Genomic DNA, 22,842 nt, shown 5'->3' with positions numbered 1-22,842 from the left:
AGTTAAGTAATTTGAAGATAAAGGAAAATGCTTTTGCTAAATTTGTCATTAGGAGTAAGCTTCCAATTGAATAGATAACCCTGGATATTTTAGAATATAATTTAATAGGGACTGTTTGCCAGAAGGTAGCATTAAAATTATTAGGGCAGTCGGAAAGTGCTGCTATGCTAATAGGATTTCAGAGGGCATGTGACCTGCAGTCAGTTAATAGGTGTGAGTTAGTGAAACTGGTCACAGAGGGTGATGCTTTCTTTCTGAGCACTACACCTGCAATAGCTGTAACTCCAACAGGGACACAGTGATGCTTCCTTTGGGTTAACATAAAGCAAAAATGTTGAATTATAACCACCTGTTGAAAAAAGAATAATGTCAATCGTTTCTAATTAGTAGGTAAACAAAAAAAAAGTCGAGTCCCAGTTCACACTCCCTATGCTCTGTCATATATTGCTTGAAATGTGCTAATTAAGCCTCTCTGCTTTTCTGCTTTATTCTCTAGAATACCGTTTGTGTATTAGTATCCATCCCTTGAAGTCTTGTATTCTAACTGAACTAACACCCCAAGAAGCTTTTTTAACAAACATTCTTCTTTTCTCCTTGCTTCCATTTGTACAGAATTTTTATTTTCTTCCTACTATGTACATGTTTTAGGCTTTAGGTGCTAGAAGGTCAAAGAACAATATGCCTTGCTTGCCCTCTGGTGGTTGAAAGAGACATTGCAAAAAAAACAATTCTAAAGATGTGTGCTAAGACTCTTACCGGCCTTGGCATCATCTCTTTCTGTTATTTCTGCTGCATTGATGGGTTCACTGATTCATCAAGCATGTAATGAGCATCTTCTGTATGACAGCCTTTGTTAGTGCTTGAAGGGTGCCTTGTCTGGTGTAGTAGCATTCTGGCCTTCCGTAGCAATGGTTAACAGATGCAAGGCCTTACAAATGGAATTTCAAAAGCTTGCTTCTGGTATGCCTAGATATTAAACACTACATGTTCTCAGAGTTTCTGTGAGTCAGGAATTGTGATAGTGATTCAGCTGGGTGGTTCTGGCTCTGTCTCTTAGGAGATTGCAGTCAAGATACTGTCAGGGCTGCAGTCACCTGAGGACATGGAGATCTGCTTCCATGTTGATTCGGGTTGGCGGGAGGCCGCAGTTCTTGAGGTCATGGTACGTGGCCTCACTCGGTGTGAGTGGCTCAAGAGAGAACAAGACGGAAGCCACAGTGTTTTCAATGACCTAGCCTTAGAAGTCAAGCTTTTGTCATTCGTACAGTATGGTGGACATAAAAATTGGATCTGTTTAGTGTGCAAGGGGCTGACATAACCGGCTTCTGAATACCAAGAATCATTGGGGGCCACTTTGTATGCCGCCTTCCACACGTTGTAACCCTATGTTTGTAAGCACCTGTCAATGAACGTGGGCCCGTATGAAGACACAAGTAAATCTTCCAGTGGAAGTAAGTATTTTAGAGTGAGATAGGGGATTGAAGCATTAGACCAGCTCATCTTCACGTTAATTTCCATTCTTCATTCCCCTGGGAGAATGTCAATAAGTTCTCAGTGTTCCCAAGCTGACATTTTTAAATGCAGCACTTAGGGAAGTAGGAAAAGAACGGTAATAGAAATGAGTTTTATGAGAACATTCTTTTATGAAAGTGAGAATGGAACATAATAATTTTTTTAATGTGATCTATTACAGCCTACGTTTCTGTGCCACTCAGTGGTGAGAAGTATTTCTGCAGAGAGAATGCTTAGTAGGTGATGGCTGACCAAGCTTCACAGAGATGCATCTGCTGCTTGTTTTTCAGAGATTCTTGGTCAAATTACTTACATATTTTTCCTGGGGCAATGGGCACCATTTTTGGTCTGCATCCTCTCAGAATGCTGCTGGTCTCATCAAGGTCATGATGAAAAGTGGAAAAAATACAGTTGTTTTGGTGGTCAGGGGAGTGTGCCTCATGCATGTTCAGGGTTAAACATTGCTGGGTTTTTAAGAACATATATGAACAGAGCCGAGGGTAAAATGTCTAGACCGGACTTTGAAGTAAATTTACAAAAGAGAATTAAAGTTGTTAGTCCTGTCTCCTTCCTACCCGCCTTCCCCCGCAAGTATTTTCCTCCTCGATTTTCCATCCTATCTTAATACATTTTTTCATAAGATAAAGTCTGTTTTCAGGTTGGTATGTTAACTTTGAAAATACAACAGTGATGCTTTCAGTATTTTGAATGTATGAGAAAAAAAATATTAGAGGAAATAAGCAATTTAAAAGATTAAAATTTTATATCGATCTGTTTTTCATATGATGGTTTCAATACCATTTTAGAAACAAATTGTATTAGAAATGATTTTCCTGGTTCTGAATTTTTATTGATGCTTCTGGTAATGGCCAACCTAAAGTAAACGTTCCCATGGAATAACTATAACAGCCTGTTTATCTAAAGTCTTATTTTGCAAATTTGACTTACGAAATTAATATATTAATGAGTTTGTAATCCCCAACAGCGAAAAGATAGCTTTGTAATACATTATACAGTACGTTGAGGTTATTTTCCTTTGGGACATATTTTGTTCAGAGTGCATTTTTTTTTTATGAGTTTAATGTAATCATTTCTTATTTTATCTTGTGATTTTTTTTATTTTAAAAATTTTTACTTTTCAATTACAGTTTACATTCAGTATTATTTCAGGTGTGCTGCATCACAGTTAGAGAATCATTTACTTTACAAATAGTGATGATTTACATGTATAAGTTATGTGTAAAGGCATTGTATATACTTAGTGAGAATTTAAGTGAGATAAATTTAAAAGAAAGTGCTTTCTCGGAGCGAGTATGTGTTGGGCGTCCGTTTTATACCAGGGCCTCTCTGATGGCTTCTGGGTTCACAGTGATGAACAAAACAGGGACTGTCCCTGAATGTTTGCAGCTGCCAGTGTAGAGGAGACAGGGCCATTAGAGCGGTAACTACACAGTTAAATAAGTGGAAACTAGAACGATGTGTGTGTAAGGGGAGTTAGTTTGCGAGGGAAGAGCCTTCTAGGCTGCAGAGGTCACAAGGTCTGAAAGCTGCCCGGGTGCCTGGAATGAGTGAGGGGGGAGTCTCCCTGGCTGATTGCAGCTGGAGACAGGGCAGGGGCCACAGGGTGCAGGGCCTTGAAGCCCAGTTAAGGTCTTGGCACTTTATTTCAGGTGCCATGGAAACTGTTGAAGGTTTTAAATAGAGGAACTGCATTTTCCATATTCCTCTGGCTGCCGGATGAAGAATTAAATTTAGAGTAGAAAAAAGGAGAATAGTTAGGAAGCTCTTGCATTTCTCCCAGTGAGAAAAGGTGGTGGGTGAATAGAGGGCATGTCAGCAGAGATGGAGGAAAGTAGACTAGTTGGAGAGAGATTTGGGGGGGCAGAGTGGACAGGATTTACTGGGTTACATGGGAGGAATAATTTCCAGCTCTATGATATATGTTGCTGGATGGAAGTTCCATATTTGAAATGAGACAAATGGTTTGTTCTTTCAGGAAGTGGGGTGAGGTGGGGCCTCGGGGAGGAGTTGTGGGTTGGAGGATGGAAATCAAGAGATTGGTTTGGGGGAAGTTGAGGTCATTGTGGGAAGCCAACTGAAGATTTCAGGTGGGCAGTTGAGTATACTAGCCTGGAACTTAGGAGTGGGTTAGAGAGATAAATTAGGCAACGTCCACATATTTGTACGATTTAGGCCAATAAACAGACTGTAGTGCATATTTTTAATTCTTGTTTGGGCCAGTGATAGGACTAGGATGACATAACTATGCTAAAATTGTGTTGACATGAAAAATAACTACTTTTTAAATAATTAATAAAAATCTGGATTGCCCTAGCCAGTTTGGCTCAGTGGATAGAGCGTTAGCCTGCGGACTCAGGGGTCCCGGGTTCGATTCTGGTCAAGGGCATGTACCTTGGTTGCGGGCACATCCCCAGTGGGGGGTGTGCAGGAGGCAGCTGATCGATGTTTCTGTCTTATCGATGTTTCTGACTCTCTATCCCTCTCCCTTCCTCTCTGTAAAAAATCAATAAAATATATATTTAAAAAAAAAAATCCGGATTGTTGCTTAGAAAAAGGGCTTTTGGGAAGAGCCAAAGTTTTCCTTTCATTGGAGCTTTTTTGTGATTTAATGTCCCCTCCCTCCCCCGCACTCCCTTGATCTTATTCTGAGGGAATTTGGTTACTTGCCTTTCTGTGCTATTCCAAAGACATCAATCCAATTTCTTATTAAGTGTTGAGATCTGGTCACAACATGTTGATCCCCCATTTCCGCCTTGTGGCGTGTTTTTTAGAATTTATTAGTCAGCTGACCCTTGTTCCTAGTCTCATTTTTTCCGCGGCCTTTCATGGGCTTCACTGTGCCCTTTTGATAGAAAACCATCAGGACACACTAGAACCATCACCCTGACCTTTTCTCTTCATTCTCTCATTTCAGAGTAATCTTGAAATCCTCCCTCCTGTCATGACACAGTTTTAGGAAATGTTTCACTATATTTTCAGTGGTCAGAATTCTGGCTTCCAGCTAGGAAAGCTTCCTTATGAAAAATGCCTTTCCCTTGAAGCATTACAAGTAAGTAAATGGATTATAGTTGATTAGATGAATATTTCTCTTTTTTTAATTCCCACCCAAAATACTTTTTTCTTAGTATTCATTCATTCCTTGATTGACTGAATGTAAAGTCTGTGCCAGACACTACAGAAAAAAGAGCTGGGATATACTTCCTGCACTCCAGATCCTTCCTACATCTGTACCCCTTGTCATAAAAGCAAGGAGCATTATTACTGCCTGTAAGGAGGTAATAACAATCTGAAAGTCCAGGTGGAAGATATCATTGTTGCTAGGACATTATGGAGTCAAAAATCAACCTTATGAGCCCTGGTTTGGCTCAGTGGATAGAGCATCAGCCTGTGGATTGAAGGGTTCCAGGTTCGATTCCAGTCAAGGGCACATGCCCAGGTTGCAGGTTCGATCCCCAGTAGGGGACATGAAAGAGGCAGCGATCAATGATTCTCTGTCATCATTGATGTTTCTATCTCTCTTTTCCCTCTCCATCCTCTCTGAAATCAATAAGAATATAAAATAAAATTTTAAAAATCAACCTTATGATGTAAAACCATCAGCTGCCAGCGTAAGGTCTAATTATTTTTAGCATGTTGGAGAAATGAAGACGATTCAGTTAGTCAGAAATTTGGTCATTTCCGGTTCCCTGTGTGATCTTCCTCTCCTTGCTTGCCCCACTCTTGGCAGACTGCCACTAAACATGGTGTTTGAAGAGGGGTGTCCCCACGGAGGAGGGACTTCTCTATTCTCAGCCCTTAAGATGGACAGGACTGAGATGAGGAAGAAAGCAACTGGGTCAGAGCCAGTTTCCCCGGAGGTTTAAAAATATCAATGTGGAAACAAAATGAGCGGTGAAGCCCAGATACTTTACAGGCAGGCGGAGAAGTCGGAAACGGAGAATGAGGTGGGTAAGAGTTGGGAGATGGTGGCGACTCCTTCGTTTTCTATAACATGAATGTATTTGGTATTTAATGTCACTGGTTTTAAACTTTTGATCATGATCCATGATAAGAAATACATACTATTGTATGAGCCCTGGTTCACATACAAATACATTTCTTTATATAAAATCAAAAGAAATACTATATTATATGTACCTTCTCTTCTGTTGATTTAAAAGTGCTGGTAGAAAGCATCCCATAGACTGGGTTTAAAAATACTGCCCCGTGCAGCAGTGAGAGCTACAGGGCCAAGAAAGGAAGCGAAGTACGGATTGCTTTTCCGCATGTAACTGTTATTGTGGATAACGCGCCCTCGTGTAGAAAGCAGGCTGTCTTGCTAGCCTGGCACAGACCTTTCCTCAGAGCACATATCAAGTTCATGTTGAGTGCAGGTGAACAAACAGCATAGCAGTCCTCACTGCCGTGCAGCCGGATTGGTTGTTGCTGATGTCAGCCTGGTCCCCTAAACCCATCTTCCTGCAGGTCAGGAGGTGCTTGTTTATCAACAGCAGCTGCCACCAACCAAAATATTTATTGATACAGCATGAGCTAAATCATAACCTTGTTGGGTGAGGGGTATGCACTGTGGCCTCAAATCACCCCGGAATTTGGTATAATTCCTTAGCATTCCCAGTTCCTGTGGGGCAGGACTTCTCGAGCTGCGTGGTTGGACATTTCTGGCTGAGGGTGTCTCAGAGGCTGTAGTTGGGCAGTGGCTGGGGCCTCAGTGTCTGAAAGCTTGAAAGCTGGAGGATCTCACGGCTGGCAGGATGGGGCTGGCTAGCCGGTTTCTCTCCACGTGGGCCTCTCCATGGGATTATGTGGCCCTCCTGACATGGCAGCTGGCTTTGTCCAGAGTGAGCCATCCAAGAGACCAAGACAAGCTGCAATGGAGGGGATGCTACCAGGGTGTGCATGCCAGGAGGTGAGGATCCTTGGGGGCCAGCGCACAGGCTGGCTACCCTACCTTAAAAGGATATGTATCTTTATTCATAATTGCCTCGACTTTTTCATAAAGAAAAAAATCTAAATACTTGATTTATTTTTCAATCTTATAAAGCACTTAATTGCAGCATTCTGACATTCCTACTTTCCACAGGAAATTTGGGGAGTATTCAGATGCATACAAATACATTTTAGAAAATGGGGTTCATGAGGAAATGCTAAATGACTAAGCAAGTTCTGTTTGGTTAAGTACAGAATTATGAAAAATTACTTAAATGTTGGGAAGACCCTAAATAAATTTAATAACTAAGTAGTCAGAGACATGTGTTAGCAAATTTTTAAAGGACCAAAAGATAATGGATTAGGAGCTGGCAACAGTGACCTGCAGAACTAATTCAACCTGCTGCCTATTTTTGTAAATAAAGTTTGATTGGAACATAGCAAAGCTCATTGGCCTATGTATTGTCTATGACTGCTCTCTCATTACAAAAAGACAGAGGCAATAGTTGTGACCAAGACAGTCCACAAAGCCAAAATATTTACCGTCCTTTGTAGAATAAGTTTGTTGAACTCTACTCTAGATTTTAGACTTTTGAATAAAAGATAAGTTTTTGGAGTGTTGATGAGATGCATAAATCCAAGCACAGTAGCATGTAAGTGAACTTTTAAACATAAAAGAAGGTGCAGTGTTAATAGGGGCTTTTTTTTCAGGAGTCTTAATGATTAGAAGAGGAATAAGATTCACAATAATAATGCTTCATTAGGCAAGACTTTGTTTATTAAGATAATTCATGAGCTTTGAATAGGGTCCAGTGGGAACACATGAAGCCAACATTTGAATAGCAAATGTGAACATTATGTTGACGGAATTGGGTTATTGTGGAAAAGCAATATAACATTTTTAATCAGTTTCTTACTCTAAATTGGAAAGTAGGAATTTTATTATTTACTACTTTGAAATCTGTTCTGGTTTATGGTTAGAGTTTTGATTTTTTTTTTTTTTACTTGAAAATGTAGTCTTGAGGTTATGCCCCTAAGTTAATAACCTTTATTTACCCATCTAGTGCAGAATGACAGGTTATCTACCAGTCCTTTGATGTGCTGCAGACAAATTGAAATGTGAAGTTTCTGAATAAGAAGCACAAGGTGTAGTGCTCAGTGTCGAATGAGTAAGGACAAGAATGAACCGTATTTCTAATATTGCCATCAGCTTATATTCTCCTACTAGGTTGGTTTGGTGATCGTTATTAAAATCTTCTTTGTAAACTAGTAAAAAGAGTTCATATCAAATAAAACATGCTTTAAGAATGTGGTATAAAGAGGAAGTGATTTAGAGATGACATTATTTTAGCATTTCGATTCAAGAAAATAACACCGGCTACCATTTACTGGGTAGTTACACTGGTCCAGGCACTGTGCTAGGCATGTTTCAAAAGTAACTCATTTCGTGTTCACAGTAACTCCAATGGATAAGAAATACCTGGTGTGATCCTCACTCAACACATGAGTAAACTGGGCCTTAGAGCGTTTAACTTGCCCAAAGGCAGCAGCTGGGCGAGGACTTGGATCTGGGACATCGCACGCTGTCTCTCCCCCACATCACACTGCTCGCCCATGACCCTGTCGTTTTGTTCCTGGCTCCTGTCTTCCTTTCCATTTCCTTTAACCTTCTTCTCACCCCTCTTCCTTTCCCATTTCCTTATTTTTATTGTTAGTTGTACAACTAATACATGCTTAGCACCAAACAAAAGTATAAAGTTAAAAAAAAAAAGTAGCTTTCATCCATACTGTTCATATGTACTGTTTTCTTACCTATTCTTTTACTCAAGATAATATACATATTCTGGAAATCTCCTCCAGGACACACAGTTCTGCCTTATTATTTTTAACAGCTGTGTTTCATGATTCATAGAACAGGTGTACTTTAATTGGTGCAGCCATTCCTATTGATTATTCTCTTGATTTTTGGCATCTTGTTTTCTTTCCTCGTTGCTGTTTATATAACTTTGCCTAATGAGCACCTGATGTTTGCCTTGCCTACACTAATGGAAATGACCAAAGTATATCTATCAATATAGATAATTTTTAAAAGCAATAATTACATTCTTTCCATGACCTTGAATGGTATTCTATTGAGTCTAACTTTTTTGAGTAGGGTTTTGTTTCTGTATCATGAGGTCTTGTGTACCTTTCTTAAATTCCTTGAAGAATCTGTCTCCTTTGCTCAGTTATCAATATACTAGAGGCCCAGTGCACAAAATTTGTGCACTTGAGGGGGGGGGGCTGTCCCTCATCCTGCCCTCGCCCTCTCACAGTCCGAGACCCCTCACCCCTCAATCCTTAACTGCAGCGAAGGCAGGAGAGGCTCCTGCCACTGCCACTGCGCTCACCAGCCATGAGCCCTACTTCTGGCTGAGCAGCGCTCTCCCTGTGGGAGCGCACTGACCACCAGGGAGCAGCTCCTGTGTTGAGCATCTGCCCCTTGGTGGTCAGTGCATGTCATAGCGACCAGTCATTATGCCTTTTGTTCTATTTGCATATTAGGGTGTTGTTATATAGCAGCGGTTCTCAACCTGTGGGTCGCGACCCCTTTGGGGGTCAAACGAACCTTTCACAGGGGTCGCCTAAGAGCATCAGAAAACACATATATAATTACATATTGTTTTTGTGATTAATCACTATGCTTTAATTATGTTCAATTTGTAACAATGGAAATTGGGGGTCACCACAACATGAGGAACTGTATTAAAGGGTCATGGCATTAGGAAGGTTGAGAACCACTGTTATATAGGATTATATTTTATCTGTGGCAGAGTAGAAAACACAGACTCCTAATCCATTCCCTTCGTTTCGTAGTAGTGAAATCCTGGTAACCTTTCCTCAGTAAAACCTACCTGACAGCATTCTCATACAAATGAAAGAGCAGTCATCTATCCACTCTACCTGGAATGACTCTCAACAAATGGTAGTTGGTACTGTTTTGCTTCTGAAACTCTGGTTTATGCGTTTTTAGCTTTTTTTTTCCCTCTGCGTTCTTTTTTATTTTTTAAAAATCTTTTTTGAGAAATAGCTTAGAGTTGTGATTTTTGGGTGGGTTTATCATTGAGAAAATAAGCAAAATGGACTTTTTTGGATTTCAGAGTTGATTGATGACGTTGGCACCATTAAAGTGTTCAAACCCTTGCCTGTTGGTTGCGACAGAGCAAGAATGTAGTTCAGTCCTGAGAGCCAAGTTGTGCTGCCAGCTGGACCTCCTTCCTTGCCCTTCTGTAGAGAGGGCTGTCTCCTCCACTGACTCCACATTGCACGCCCAGCGTTAGGAGGAACCTCTCTGTTCTCATCTTACTCCACCTTTCCCCTTGTCTTCATCTGCTTGTGGGTTTCATGCTGCTTTTCTGGCCACTCCTTTGCTGCCCTTTTTTCTTCTGCTTCAGCCATATTGGTCTTGCTGTTCTTCAGATGGGCTCGTCCTACCTACTTCAGGTCTCATTTATTCCTACCTCAGTCCTTTGCACTGACCTTTCCCTCTGCCGGGCTCTTCACACACATCTCATCTTTTGAATGAGGCTTAACCATGACACTCATTTAGCTCCATCCCCCTACGCACACCCCCAGCTCCTCTACTTTTTTTCCTTTTTTCCCTGGCACATACCCTTTTATCATACTATCCAGTTGACTTATTTATTATGTTTATATTTGTTTTCTCTGATAGAGTGTAAGCTCCTTGAGGGCACGGATCTGCCCTTCACACTAAGCACATAGCATAGGGCCTGGCACATAGTAGGCATTGATGGTTAATGAAGCCTGCATCATATATTCTCTTTTAGGTCACCTCATTTACTACCAAGGTTCTTTGCACAGCATATGTCAGTCACCCATAAATCTGTATCCCCAGCATAGACCCTTTTCCACTTCTCTCCTCACTGATCTCTCCACACAGTGTCTACTAGACACAATCAGACAGGAAACTTGGTAGCCATCCTTCATTTTTGTCTTTCCTTTACTCACCCTCCAACCCCAACTTCCAGTCGATCAGTAGGCCCTGTTAACGTCTCCTCCTCCTTCCAAATATAGCCCAAATCTACCTACTTCTCTGTCTCTGCCATTCCTCCCATTTTTGCCACCATTATCTCAGCCAAACAATTGCAGTGGCCTCTCACTGTTCCCCAGCTTCTTGACCCTGTACACCTCCATTCTCCCCACTTCAGACAAAGGCATCTTCTTAAAATGTAGAAATATAAATCAGATCAGATCACAGCCTTCCAATGGCTTTCCGTATCACTTAGAATAAAATCCAAAGTCCCTTCTCTGGCTTATAAAAAATCCAGCACATTGCCAAAACCGGTTTGGCTCAGTGGATAGAGCGTCGGCCTGCGGACTGAAAGGTCCCAGGTTTGATTCCGGTCAAGGGCATGTACCTGGGTTGCAGGCACATCCCCAGTGGGGAGTGTGCAGGAGGCAGCTGATCGATGTTTCTCTCTCATCGATGTTTCTAACTCTATCTCTTTCCCTTCCTCTCTTTAAAAAATCAATAAAATATATTTAAAAAAAAAAATCCAGCACTAGTTGAATGGCTACTTCTCAAACCTCATCTCTTAACTGTTTCCTCCTCACCCCACCATGCTTTAGTCACACCCCTTCTTCTCTTTAGGGATGCCAGTCTTAGAGCCTTTATACTTGCTACCCACTCTATCTGGATTTCTTTTCCCCCTGTTCTGTCATTGTTTGAGCCAGTGCTTAAATGTTGTCTCCTCAGCAATTTTCTTGACCATCCATTCTCTCAGGCACTTAGCCTATCTTAGTTCTTGGCATAACCTTTGCCCTCTAACTTATATAGTCTTTGTAAATTGCTCCTCCCCCCCCCCCCCCCCCCCACCATGAGGATATAAGCTCCACGGGCACATAGACCTTTCTACCACTGTGTCCCTAGTGAGTAGAAAAGTGTCTGGCACAGAGGTTATGCTCAGTAAATATTTGTGGAATGAATGAATGAAACAACAAAGGGTACACAGTGTGTGTGTTTTTTTAAGTTACAGATTTCTGTAATACTTAATATGAAATTTTAAGTAAACCATTAAGAGTATCCTTAGGCAGGCCCAGCCAGTGTGGTTCAGTGATTGAGCATCGACCATGAACCAAGAGGTCACGATTCAATTCCCAGTCAGGACATATAAATGGGTTGCGGGCTTGATCCCCCAGTAGGGGGCATTCAGGAGGCAGCTGGTCAGTGTTTCTCTCTCATCATTGATGTTTCTCTCTCCCTCTCCCTTCCTCTCTCTGAAATCAATAGATATATATATATATATATTAAAAATTATCTCCTTAGGCAGAATGGAAAGAAATTGACTATTCTGGTTTTGGGGAAGAGGCACTAAGAAATTCTTATTGTTCTGTCCCTTAATTGAAAGCAGGAAAATAGTCCTGCCTCGCCCTCATTTCTTTTCTTTGCACAGTACAGTGCTTACAAAAATATTTTCCTCATAATATCTTTATTTAGAAGCAAAATTGTGCGTGTGCCTTTGTTTTTCTAGTAAAGCACAAGAGATAATCTTATAGTCTAAGCATTGACAGTTTGAATGGCAAAATAATGTATAATTAGGACTATTCATTATCTTGTCACATGCTAAGTAGATACTAAGGGTTTATCACTGCACTAAAAGTCACTGGGATATTTAAGTTTATTCTATGAAAATCTGTTGTAAAATTTAAAATAAATAGTTTCTGTCAGACAGTAACAAATTATTATGCAGAATTTGTTTATTCCTTTGCCCAAGGTTTTTGCAAATAGTGTGCCCCAGATTTTGTCTTCCTGTTACTATTTCCTTTTCATTGTATATTTCCCAGGGCTTTACTTTCTTGCTCGATAATTGAAAAAATATCCTAATTTTGTTAGTTATTAAATCGAATGTTTTAAAAATCAAAGTGCTTCTAATTTTTTTCTTTATTTTTTTTAATGCCTTCTAAAGGTCTGAATGGGAAAGCAGTAAAATATAAGTGGGGATCCTTTACCAACGAGACTTGGTGCTTCGTGACTGATTGCTACTGTGTTGTACTGAGGTTTGTCATCGGTTTGTCCCAAAGAAGAAGGCAGTGGGGACAGTGGTGGCCGCGGCTGTTTCTAACTTGTGGTTTATTTCTCATCTTCGAGATCCCCTTGCTTGGGGGCTGCAGTGGGAGTTGGAATTGACTGTAAATGGGCGTGACTTACTGAATTTTTCAAGGTGTTGGAAATGGTCTAAAACTGGATGTGGTAATGCCTGCACAACCTGTATATTTATTAAAAAACATTGAGTTGTACACTTACCATATGTGGGTTCTCTGAATGTAAATTTAACGGCAATAAAACTAAACAAAAAACCGGATTTGCCCCCTTTGCCTTGGGTTCCTTACTTCTTGCTTACCAGTTCTTCCCTTCACGATTATTCTCCCCCTCCTTTCTCAGTAATTTTGCCTCCTTCATGAGCTTATTGCCCTTTAGGTCACATTTAGGTCATGGGTTTTGGAATCCAAAAATCTGGATCCAATTCCAACACCGATTATCTATGAGCCTCGAAGCTTCAGTCTCCAAATGTGTAAAATAGGCAGAATAGTAACGGGATCTGTTGCACAGGGATGTTGTGACTATTTAATGAAGCCCTCCCTATATCTGAAACCTCCCATAAATGCTAGCTATTTTTATTGCCATTTGAGGCAGTATGTGAGGTGGGGGTGAGCATGGAGACTGGACCCCGCAGTGTGGAGGCCTTGCACACCTCCGCCACTTCCCCGCTGCGGAACCCTGGGGAAGACATGTAACAAAGCTCGCGGGCTTTATTGGACATTTTAAATAAAGTTATTGCATTGGGTAAATGCTGTCATTCAAATAAAGTTTTCAGCACAGTGCCTGACTAAAGTAAGCGCTAAGGGCTTATTATCGGGTCCTTCTTTAGGACTCGGGCCCGCCTCGGCCTCTTGTAAGGTGACATTGGAACCCAGGATACTATCAAAACAGTGTTCACTAGGGCTGTGGCAGCCAGTAGGTAAATCCAGTAGCCTTTTTCATTCTGTCCTTGACCGTGTGGCCACGTCCTTGAAGTTTCTTCCCTGCGTTTCCTTATTACTCCCGATGGGTGATTCCCACATTCTCAGCTCCCTTCCCGGGCCATCGGGGTCTATTCTCTGCCACAGGAGCGGGCATCCTCCATCGCTTCATTTGCTTCTCTTCTGTAAACAGGCGCTGTTGGCCCTGATTCTTCCTGAACTCCCAATGTGTATTTCCTTTGACCTGCCGCAGATATTACCAGGCGACTGTCCGCTACCTCAAGTCCACCTGTTTGAAACTCAGCAGTCTCCTTTCCCGTTCCCGTTCCCTCTGCTGAACTCACGCTCCCTCCTGCCTTTTACACCTGTATTTTCTGGCTTGGTTAGTGGCCTCACTGCAGCCAGTTGCCCCAATCAGGATCCCTGTCTTAGAAATAGGTTATATCTTACTTTGATTTTTTTATTTTTTTCAACATATCCATTCATTCTTATCAGAGCAGCATTTGGGAACTATTTTATCAGGTTTTGTCACTAGAAAAGGGATAAGCAAGTAAATTAAAGAATAAGTGATGAGAGATAAAGATATTTTTAAAATAGGATTTCTAATTAAGATCAAAAGGATAAATGTAATTAATGAGACAGCCTCAATTTTAAATCAGAATGCTGTATTTGAATATGTGAGAGAGAGGGAATTCAGGTTAGAGAGTATTAAGTGATACGGAATTCGAAAAGGGACTTCTGATGCCAGGGTGCTGGTACTAATGCCTCTTTTACCTCTTTTGTATCTGTCTTTCCAAAGTCGATTCCTTCGTGCTGCTGTTTGGCCATGGCCCTCTTTAACATACTAGTATGACCTACTTACTATCCAGGGTGTAAAATGCTTCTTGCCATCTGCTTCCAAATTCCATCCCAGATGACTTCACTTCTCTTCCCAGGGTTGACAGCCTCCACTTTCCAGTACTCACACCATCAGGGCCCCAAGTTCTCTGGTGCCCACACTAGCTCCCAGGTCCCCTGCTGTCCTCCTCCTCAGCCTCCTACCTGGCTGCTTCCTCTTCCTTCCCTCTCGTTTCTGGACCAGATCCTCAGTCTTTAGGCGTTTCCAAGAGCCCACCCCCTCACACAGCTTTCCTGGATTCCCCTATCAGAATGTGCTCTCACTTCCCTCTGCACTCTGCCTGAAGCACCGCTCTTTTGCCAGGATAATCTTGTGTTAGTTACATGTACGCTTGCCTCTGAGCTCTTTTAAGAGATCATCCTCCTTGTTTTTCTTTCTTTTTTTAAATTTATTTATTTTTATTGTCTGAAGTTTTACATATGTCTCCTTTTTCTCAGATTGACACCCCCCCCCTCCCACCCCCAAGGACAAGCCCCCACTGCCCCAGTGTCTGTGTCCCTTGGTTATGCTAATATGCATGCAGACAAGTCCTTTGGTTGATCTCTAACCACCTCCCCCCCCCCCCCCCCCCCCCGCCATTTGTCTCTGGATCTAAGTCCTCCTTGTTTTTCTTCCCACTCTTGCACCATGCCTCATATAGAACACATTCTCAATACATGTTTATAGATCAGAAGTAGATTTGTTTGTTTTCCGATGAAGAACTTTTTCTTTCTCTTTCAGAGATTTAGAGCTTTCCTCGAGTGCCCCAGGTAACCTACTCTTTCTACAGAATCCTCACCTTCACACATACAATACACGAAACATGGTGCATATTTACACTTCATGGTACAGTTATAGCTCTTGGTACTTGGTTTTTATTGTGTGCTCCCTCTTTCCTGGGCATTTTTTTTTTCTTTAGAGCTAGAATGCTTATATGGCCTACAGAATCCACAGAACTTGCAGTTATGCCTACCTAATACTCGTCAATAAGAATGAATAACTTGGGTAGAATGTTAAAGGAAATTGTGTTGGTAATTTTCTTTGAACTTAACTTTTTTTTTCCTAGAAAGGTGTTGGAATTAAATGTGGCTCCATAAATGGTTCTCTGTCGTTTTTGAAAAAAGATTCTAACATTTTCTTTTTTACAACCTCTAAACTTCTTAATGATCTTGTTCCATTATCTGTGAGGGACTTGACTTAGCTGCTGCTGTGGAATTTATCTCTTTTCTAAGCCTTCTTGCTTTCCCAGCCCTTCCATGTTAATTTGGAGGTGGGGAAGAAGGGGTAGACAAGGCTACTGTTCATAAAATGAGACATTTGTGTGGGGTGTGGATAGGCAGTTTACAATAGGGAAGTGATAGAAGTGACCAGGAAGGGTTGTTAAGAGGGGAAAGCCATGCCTTAGCATATGGGCCCGTTTAAAGATGCGTTAGCCCCACTCCTGCAGCGGTTTGCTCTCCCAAGCTTGGTGTGTCAAGTGTATGAACACTTCCTGCTTTTGCTTGTCTGCTCAAGGTGAAAATGGGAAGTGGATTTATAAGAGTTGTCTGGTGGTTTTGGTGGGGCTCTGTCTGCTGTGCCAGATTTCTATATTGGGAACATTGAAATGATCACAGAGCAGAGGATGAGCTTGTTCACCACATTTCCAGTGTTGGCAGCAACTTACCAGAAAAATTAGTTATTTGATCACTTAAACATACACATGTAAACTGTTTGGTTGAGTGTGTGTGAGTGGTGTGTTGTAAAAATTGTTTTGCAAAATGCAAAAAAAAAAAAAAAATTTATTCCTGTTTATAGCTTTAGCAACATTTGGGTGAGGCTTGTTGTTATATACGCATATAATTTATTATGTATAAGCTATAGATGAGAAATATTCTATTGCTATAATTTAAAGCAGCGGTTCTCAACCTATGGGTCGCGACCCCTTTGGGGGTCAAACAACCCTTTCATAGGGTCGCCTAAGACCATCGGAAAACACATATATAATTACATATTGTTTTTGTGATTAATCACTATGCTTTAATTATGTTCAATTTGTAACCATGAAAATACATCCTGCATATCAGATATTTACATTACGATTCATAACAGTAGCAAAATTACAGTTATGAAGTAACAACGAAAATAATTTTATGGTTGGGGGTCACCACAACATGAGGAACCATGTTAAAGGGTCGTGGCATTAGGAAGGTTGAGAACCACTGGTTTTAAGGTAGCTGGCATTTTTACTAAAGGTACGGAACATTTCAGTTTACTGATATTTACTAATATTTCCCAAGGAGAAACTAAAGTACTACTAGATAGTTTGCTGATTGTTTTATTTGCTGAATAGGCAAGAGGACAGGACAAGGGGTTAAAAATGAAATATGAATGGCTTACAGTTTGCTTTGTTATTCAGTGGTCAGATTTACTTGTGGGGACCACATCTTGGATATCCTGAATTCTCCTGTTCATGCCAGCACTTTTTGGAATACTTAATGTTGACATAGTGAAATATTGAAACCTAAGGATCTATTTTAATAAAAGTGTAGAAATAATCATTTCCAGTCACATCAAGTTAAATGAACCACAGAAATCAGGAAGTTAAAAACAAATCAATTACCACTTGGTGGTTCTGTGTAGTGTTTTGCAGTTAATCATCTTCGATTGAATTTGCAGCTCTCTGAGTTTGTTGGGAAGTAGGCCATCTCATGCCGAGATGAAATACCAAGTCATTTAAATTAGATACTGAGCATGCTCATACTTTTGGAGTACTTTTGGAGACTGCAGTGTAGTTCAGTTTTATTTTGTGGAGAGAGCAGAAAAGAGACCATGGTGTGCCCTTTTGTCATCATTCTGTTAGAGGGCATGTAATTTGTCTTGGAAACCAGAAGCCTAAGATAAAAAGAAGAACGCACGTCTTAGCAAAAGGCTGTTTGGTGAGTTGATTAGCTGTTTTGTTCTACTTTTATAATCCTTAGCAAGGCTGTGTATGTCTTTACTTAGATCTGCCGCTTGTTTTATACTGAGCTGAAGCTTTATGTAGCAAGGAACTTAGCTGAGATGAGGAGAAAATTGTTTCTGCAGTCCAGATCTTTCTTTTGAAATATTTTCAGTACATTTTTACATTTCTGAGGTGACAAGTTCATAAATTGCTATGCTGCCACCTCCTTCATGTTCCTCACAAATTTCATTTGTTCACTGCTGCTGAATAATGCTGGCAGAATTATGTGCTGAGGGAATACAGGATTTGTCAGTTTGGACAGTTTAGCATTTTTGTTCTTGTGTTTTAATGAAATTATAATGTTTGCTTTTACATTTCTTTGCTAAATCTAAAAAGTAGTAGTGGTTAAGTCCCACTTAGTATAAGAGCAAGAATTCTTTAAAGAAAGTGAAAAGGGTATATTGTAGTAATAGCTACATATTGTTCAAACGGTAGCTCAAAAGTAAGTTGGTTTTGTAATATAATTGGTCATTTAAAATACTCTAAAGTAAAATGAGATTGACAGCATATTTGTAAAATGTTACAATTACTCAGCATTCGTATTCGTATTTATAATTTATTCTATTTTTAGATATTGAATTAGCTTCAGAAGTGTTTAGAGCACAATAATAGTTTTGCTGTTTTGGGCTCTTACTTCCCTTGAGCTCATATTATGGTGATTACTAGGGAGATAATTTTATTTAAATGTTTTGTGATTATTTTTATTATTTTTATTATCCAAAATGTTCATGTTCTTCCATGAAGTTAAAGTGAGGGAGATCTTGTGTATTTTTCCCCATATTATATTCTCATAGTATCAAGTGATATTTAAAATCTACATATTACTTTGTAATGAACATGATTTTTTAAATATATTTATAACGCACAAACTTGGCAACCAAATCTTCAGGGTATTCTCTTGGAAATTAAAATTGCATACTCTGCTTGAGATAAATCCTTGTGTTTTTGGAGATTTGAAGGAAGCAAAAATTAACATATTTATTTCCTTGGGGGGAAATAGTATTTGAAACAAGAAGTCAGGTAGGGAATTTGAGGTGCTTTAAAGAGTTCTAGAAAAAAATAATGTAGAGGAGTGGGAGGAATAGGAAGAGAATACTAAAAGCTCGGTGCCTTCAAATGCCAGGCAATTATGTGATGGTTTCCTGAAATATCTTTATTTTGTGAACTGCCCCCTCTATGCCATTTTCTAGGATTGGCACATGAGAAGGAAGTGGGTGTATACTCAGTTTGTATATTCGTGAAAAGGGAGGGTTAACAGAGATGAGAACTAGGTGATAATACTCAAGAAATCTATTCCCACTTCTAAATACTGACTCACTTGTGTGACCTTGGGCAGCATGCACACTCCGTTTACTTCCATTTTTTAATGTATTATTTTACCATGGTAATAGGTTTATTTAAGGTTTCTAAAGTAATAAGATTATTTCTTGGACTGTTGCAAAGATTTATGAGGTGCCATAAGTTATTCACAGATAGCTGCTGGGGTGGTGGTGGGGGTGGGGGGACACAAGTATTGCTTTTACAGAATCTTATCAACTGCTTTCTTATTTTTAATTTAAAAAATTTCAAATGTGTAAGTCCCTATGTGGTCTTTGAAACTAATTTAGCAGAAATACATATTTCATGTATAGTATGTAATTAGAGTATGACAGATTTTTTTAAATTCCCCCACTCCCCCCCCCCCATATTTATTCTAAACTATGGATAATAATGAAGTTTTCATGGCAAAATTATACTTGACATTGTTTTTCTCTTATGTATTTAGTCCCATTTACCTCTAATCATAGATATTCAATAGAAGCTAAATGACCAGACAGCAATTTTGTACTATAATTATATAATTTAATAAATATAGGTGCAAAGACTATATATATAACAGTATCTATATAATAAAAGCCTAAGCAACCGTTATGGCGGAATGACCAGAATGACCGGTTGCTATGATGTGCACTGACCACCAGCGGGGCAGACGCTTAACACAGGAGCTGCCCTCTGGTGGTCAGTGCGCTCCCACAGGCGGAGTGCTGCTCAGCCAGAAGCCTGACTCACAGCTGGCAAGCGCGCAGTGGCAGTGGCAGGAGCCTCTTCCACCTCCACGGCAGCGGTAAGGAGCGAGGGGTACCAGAGTGCGAGAGGGTACAGGCCAGGCTGAGGGGACACACACACACACACACACACACACACACACACACCCCAGTGCACGAATTTTGTGCATCAGGCCTCTAGTGTAAATATATCAAGGTGGCAGGTTGTATACCTTAAATTTACCAATGTTTTATGTCCAGTGTATTCAATTAAAAAGATAAACAATGGCAGTTTGTAGAAAAAAAATATTGAGAAATATTGGAAAAATGAAAGGAGAGGGGATATGAAAAGAAATATTACTTATGACAAGGATTTCTTTGCCAGGTCTGTAAAAAAATTAAGTACACAACTGTATATTTTGTTCATTTCTAAATCATTACGTTCATCAGCTCACTTATTTAACGTAACATTTGCCAATGAAAGAGCATTTATTTCCCAGATTTTATGAAGTTAAATAATGCTTGAAGATCCCAAGATCTTATTTCAAAATGAGATCTGTAGTCACGTAGGTTTGGGGAATAATGGGCCGTAAGGGCTTTTTATAGTACAACTTCTTGGCCTTAAACAACCGGTTCAGAACTTTATTCTAGAACTTAGTTTTCTCTGGAATATGCTTTACTTTTGCAAAGAAAAAAACAGTACATGATATTAAAATTTTATCAAGTCTTTTTATTAATTCTGAATATCAACTCTTATAAAATCTGGGTGAGAAAAGAATGGTGGATTTGCTTATATTTTCCAGAAAACTGCCTCAGTTCTTTTTTCATTTACAAGAACAATCTTAGAATTACAATGTAAATAGGATATAAAGGGCATGATTAGATTTAGTGATGATAATAGTGATATAAGCTAAAATTAGCATTTTTGAAAACCCCTACTCTACAAGTGTAGGCAGTGAATACTATGTGAAGAATTTGGGGCACATGATTACCATGTAAAGGTTTAATAATTCTCACAAGTTTCCATTCATTCTCTTAAAGTTACTCCTAGATTACTCCTGTAGAGAGATTAATTTTTAAAATATAGTTTGTAATGGGAAATAAGTGATCACTTATTTATAATCTAGTGGGCCTGAGTTCTGGTTTTTACCATTAAGCATATTCATTTCTCTATTCTCTTTGTTTTCAATAATGTAATCGAATGGTTTGTTCCTCCCGCTGCACAGCAGAGCCAAACACTAAACCCGAGTTCTGCAGTGGAGAAATTAGAGTTGTTTTATTTGCAGAGTGCTAAGCAAGAATAGGAAGCTGGATAGCTTAAAGCCCAAACTCCCCGATGTCTTAACAATTTGGGGCTTTTAAGGGCAAAAATCATGAGTTAAGGGGTCAGGGTTATGAGCTCTGTTGATTGGTCAGTTGCTATGCAAGCTTTAGCAATCCGATTTATTCAGCTTCTGACAACGTTCTGTTCGGGTCTATATGACGATGGCCAGGTGGTCTCTTGCTTAAAAGACGGCATTCTTCCGTTATCTTAAGCAGAGTATATCTTCTGAAACTTGCTTTCCAGGCAGGCCCTTATATAAACCCTTATTATATAACCTTCCAGGTGGACCTATGACTCTTTAGAAAAGCTAATTTAATAATTTTAACTAAAAGTTACTTTCTAATATATTTAGTCTATTATGATTTGTTGTCTGTTTTCATAGTAAACAGAAATATCAATATATATATATATCTTCTATATTTATGAGCATTGAATTTTATATAAAGAACCTAGCATGATGTATAGTCACAAAGTAGATGTTCAATGTTTGTCTTTATTTTTAAAAAATTTATGTTTTTTCTGTATTAAACATTTTTTAAAGTTCTATTTGAGCCCTAGCCGGTTTGGCTCGGTGGATAGAGCATTGGCCTGCGGACTGAAAGGTCCCAGGTTCGATTCCGGTCAAAGGCATGTGCCTTGGTTGCGGGCACATCCCCAGTAGGAAGTGTGCAGGAGGCAGCTGATCGATGTTTCTCTCTCATCAGTGTTTCTAACACTCTGTCCCTCTCCCTTCCTCTCTGTAAAAAAAATCAATAAAATATATTTAAAAAATAAGTTTCTATTTGTAATACTAGAGTCAGAGATGGGTGCCGATTTATAAATAATTATATACTTGGATTCTTTTTATAATAATAGATTGTTTAAGCCAGAATGTATAAATGATACAGTGTTGGAAAACTCTTAATTGCTTAGTCAACTTTCATAAATAGAGTAATGGCTAAATATCTGCATATTCCAGCTGTTTGGGGCCTGGTTGACAAAGTGGTAAGTATTTTGGCTAAAGAAATACCTCAAATTTGTTTTTATCACTATACAATTTTAAATAAATAAAATCACATTTAGTGAAATATGAGCTTTTAAATTAGTAGAATTTAGCAATGCCTAACACACAGTTGGTACTCACTAAATGTTTATTGAACTAAATATTTTTCATTTTTTTCTTTCTTTCTTTATTTTATTTTTATTGCTTAAAGTATTACAAAGAGTATTACATATGTCTCCTTCCCCCCCCCCCCCCCGCCCTTAACAATCCCCTGGCCTCCCCTACCCCCCAGTGTCTTATGTCCATTGGTTATGCTTATATGCATGCATACAAGTCCTTCGGTTGATCTCTTACCCATCCCCCTCCTGCCCTCCCACCCTCCCCGGCCTTCCTGCTGTAGTTTGACAGTCTGTTCGAGGCAGCTCTGCCTCTGTATCTATTTTTGTTCATAAGTTTATAATGGTCTTTATTATCCAGAAATGAGTGAGATCATGTGGTATTTTTCCTTCATTGACTGGCTTATTTCACTTAGCATAATGCTCTCCAGTTCCATCCATGCTGTTGCAAATGGTAAGAGTTCCTTCTTTTTTACAGCAGCATAGTATTCCATCGTGTAGATGTACCACAGTTTTCTAATCCATTCATCTACTGATGGGCACTTAGGCTGTTTCCAGATCTTAGCTATGGTGAATTGTGGTGCTATGAACATAGGGGTGCATATATCCTTTCTGATTGGTGTTTCTGGTTTCTTGGGATATATTCCTAGAAGTGGGATCACAGGGTCAAATGGGAGTTCCATTTTCAGTTTTTTGAGGAAACTCCATACTGTCTTCCATAGTGGCTGCACCAGTCTGCATTCCCACCAGCAGTGCACAAGTGTTCCTTTTTCTCCACATCCTCTCCAGCACTTGTCGTTTGCTGATTTGTTGATGATAGCCAGTCTGACAGGTGTGAGATGGTACCTCATTGTTGTTTTGATTTGCATCTCTTGGATGATTAGCACTTTGAGCATGTTTTCATATGTCTTTTGGCTTTCTGAATGTCCTCTTTTAAAAGGTGTCTATTTAGGTCCTTTGCCCATTTTTTGATTGGATTGTTTATCTTCCTTTTGTTGAGTTGTATGAGTTCCCTATAAATGTTGGAGGTTAAACCCTTATCAGTGATAGCATTGGC

At 39.7% G+C, this 22,842-nt stretch overlaps 1 protein-coding gene across 2 annotated transcripts in view; it reads left to right on the top strand.

Annotated features, from left to right (window-relative positions):
* PLEKHA5 (pleckstrin homology domain containing A5) overlaps nt 1–22,842 on the top strand; it is a 211,189-nt gene that overhangs the window by 67,288 nt on the left and 121,059 nt on the right. Inside the window, exon 4 of one of the 2 annotated variants that reach the window (XM_081082863.1) lies at nt 12,426–12,561. The exons of the other annotated variant lie outside the window; for it this stretch is intronic. Coding sequence (XP_080938989.1) covers nt 12,426–12,453 — 28 coding nt within the window. The 3' untranslated portion in view covers nt 12,454–12,561. Of the gene's footprint in view, nt 1–12,425; nt 12,562–22,842 lie in introns of those variants that run through there. 2 annotated transcript variants of the gene reach the window in all.

Source organism: Myotis nattereri, assembly GCF_964212035.1.
Source record: "Myotis nattereri genome assembly, chromosome: 2".
In the NCBI taxonomy this organism is placed as follows: Eukaryota; Metazoa; Chordata; class Mammalia; order Chiroptera; family Vespertilionidae; genus Myotis; species Myotis nattereri.
Note: the sequence above shows the minus strand (reverse complement) of the source record. Positions and strands in the feature narration are given on the sequence as shown.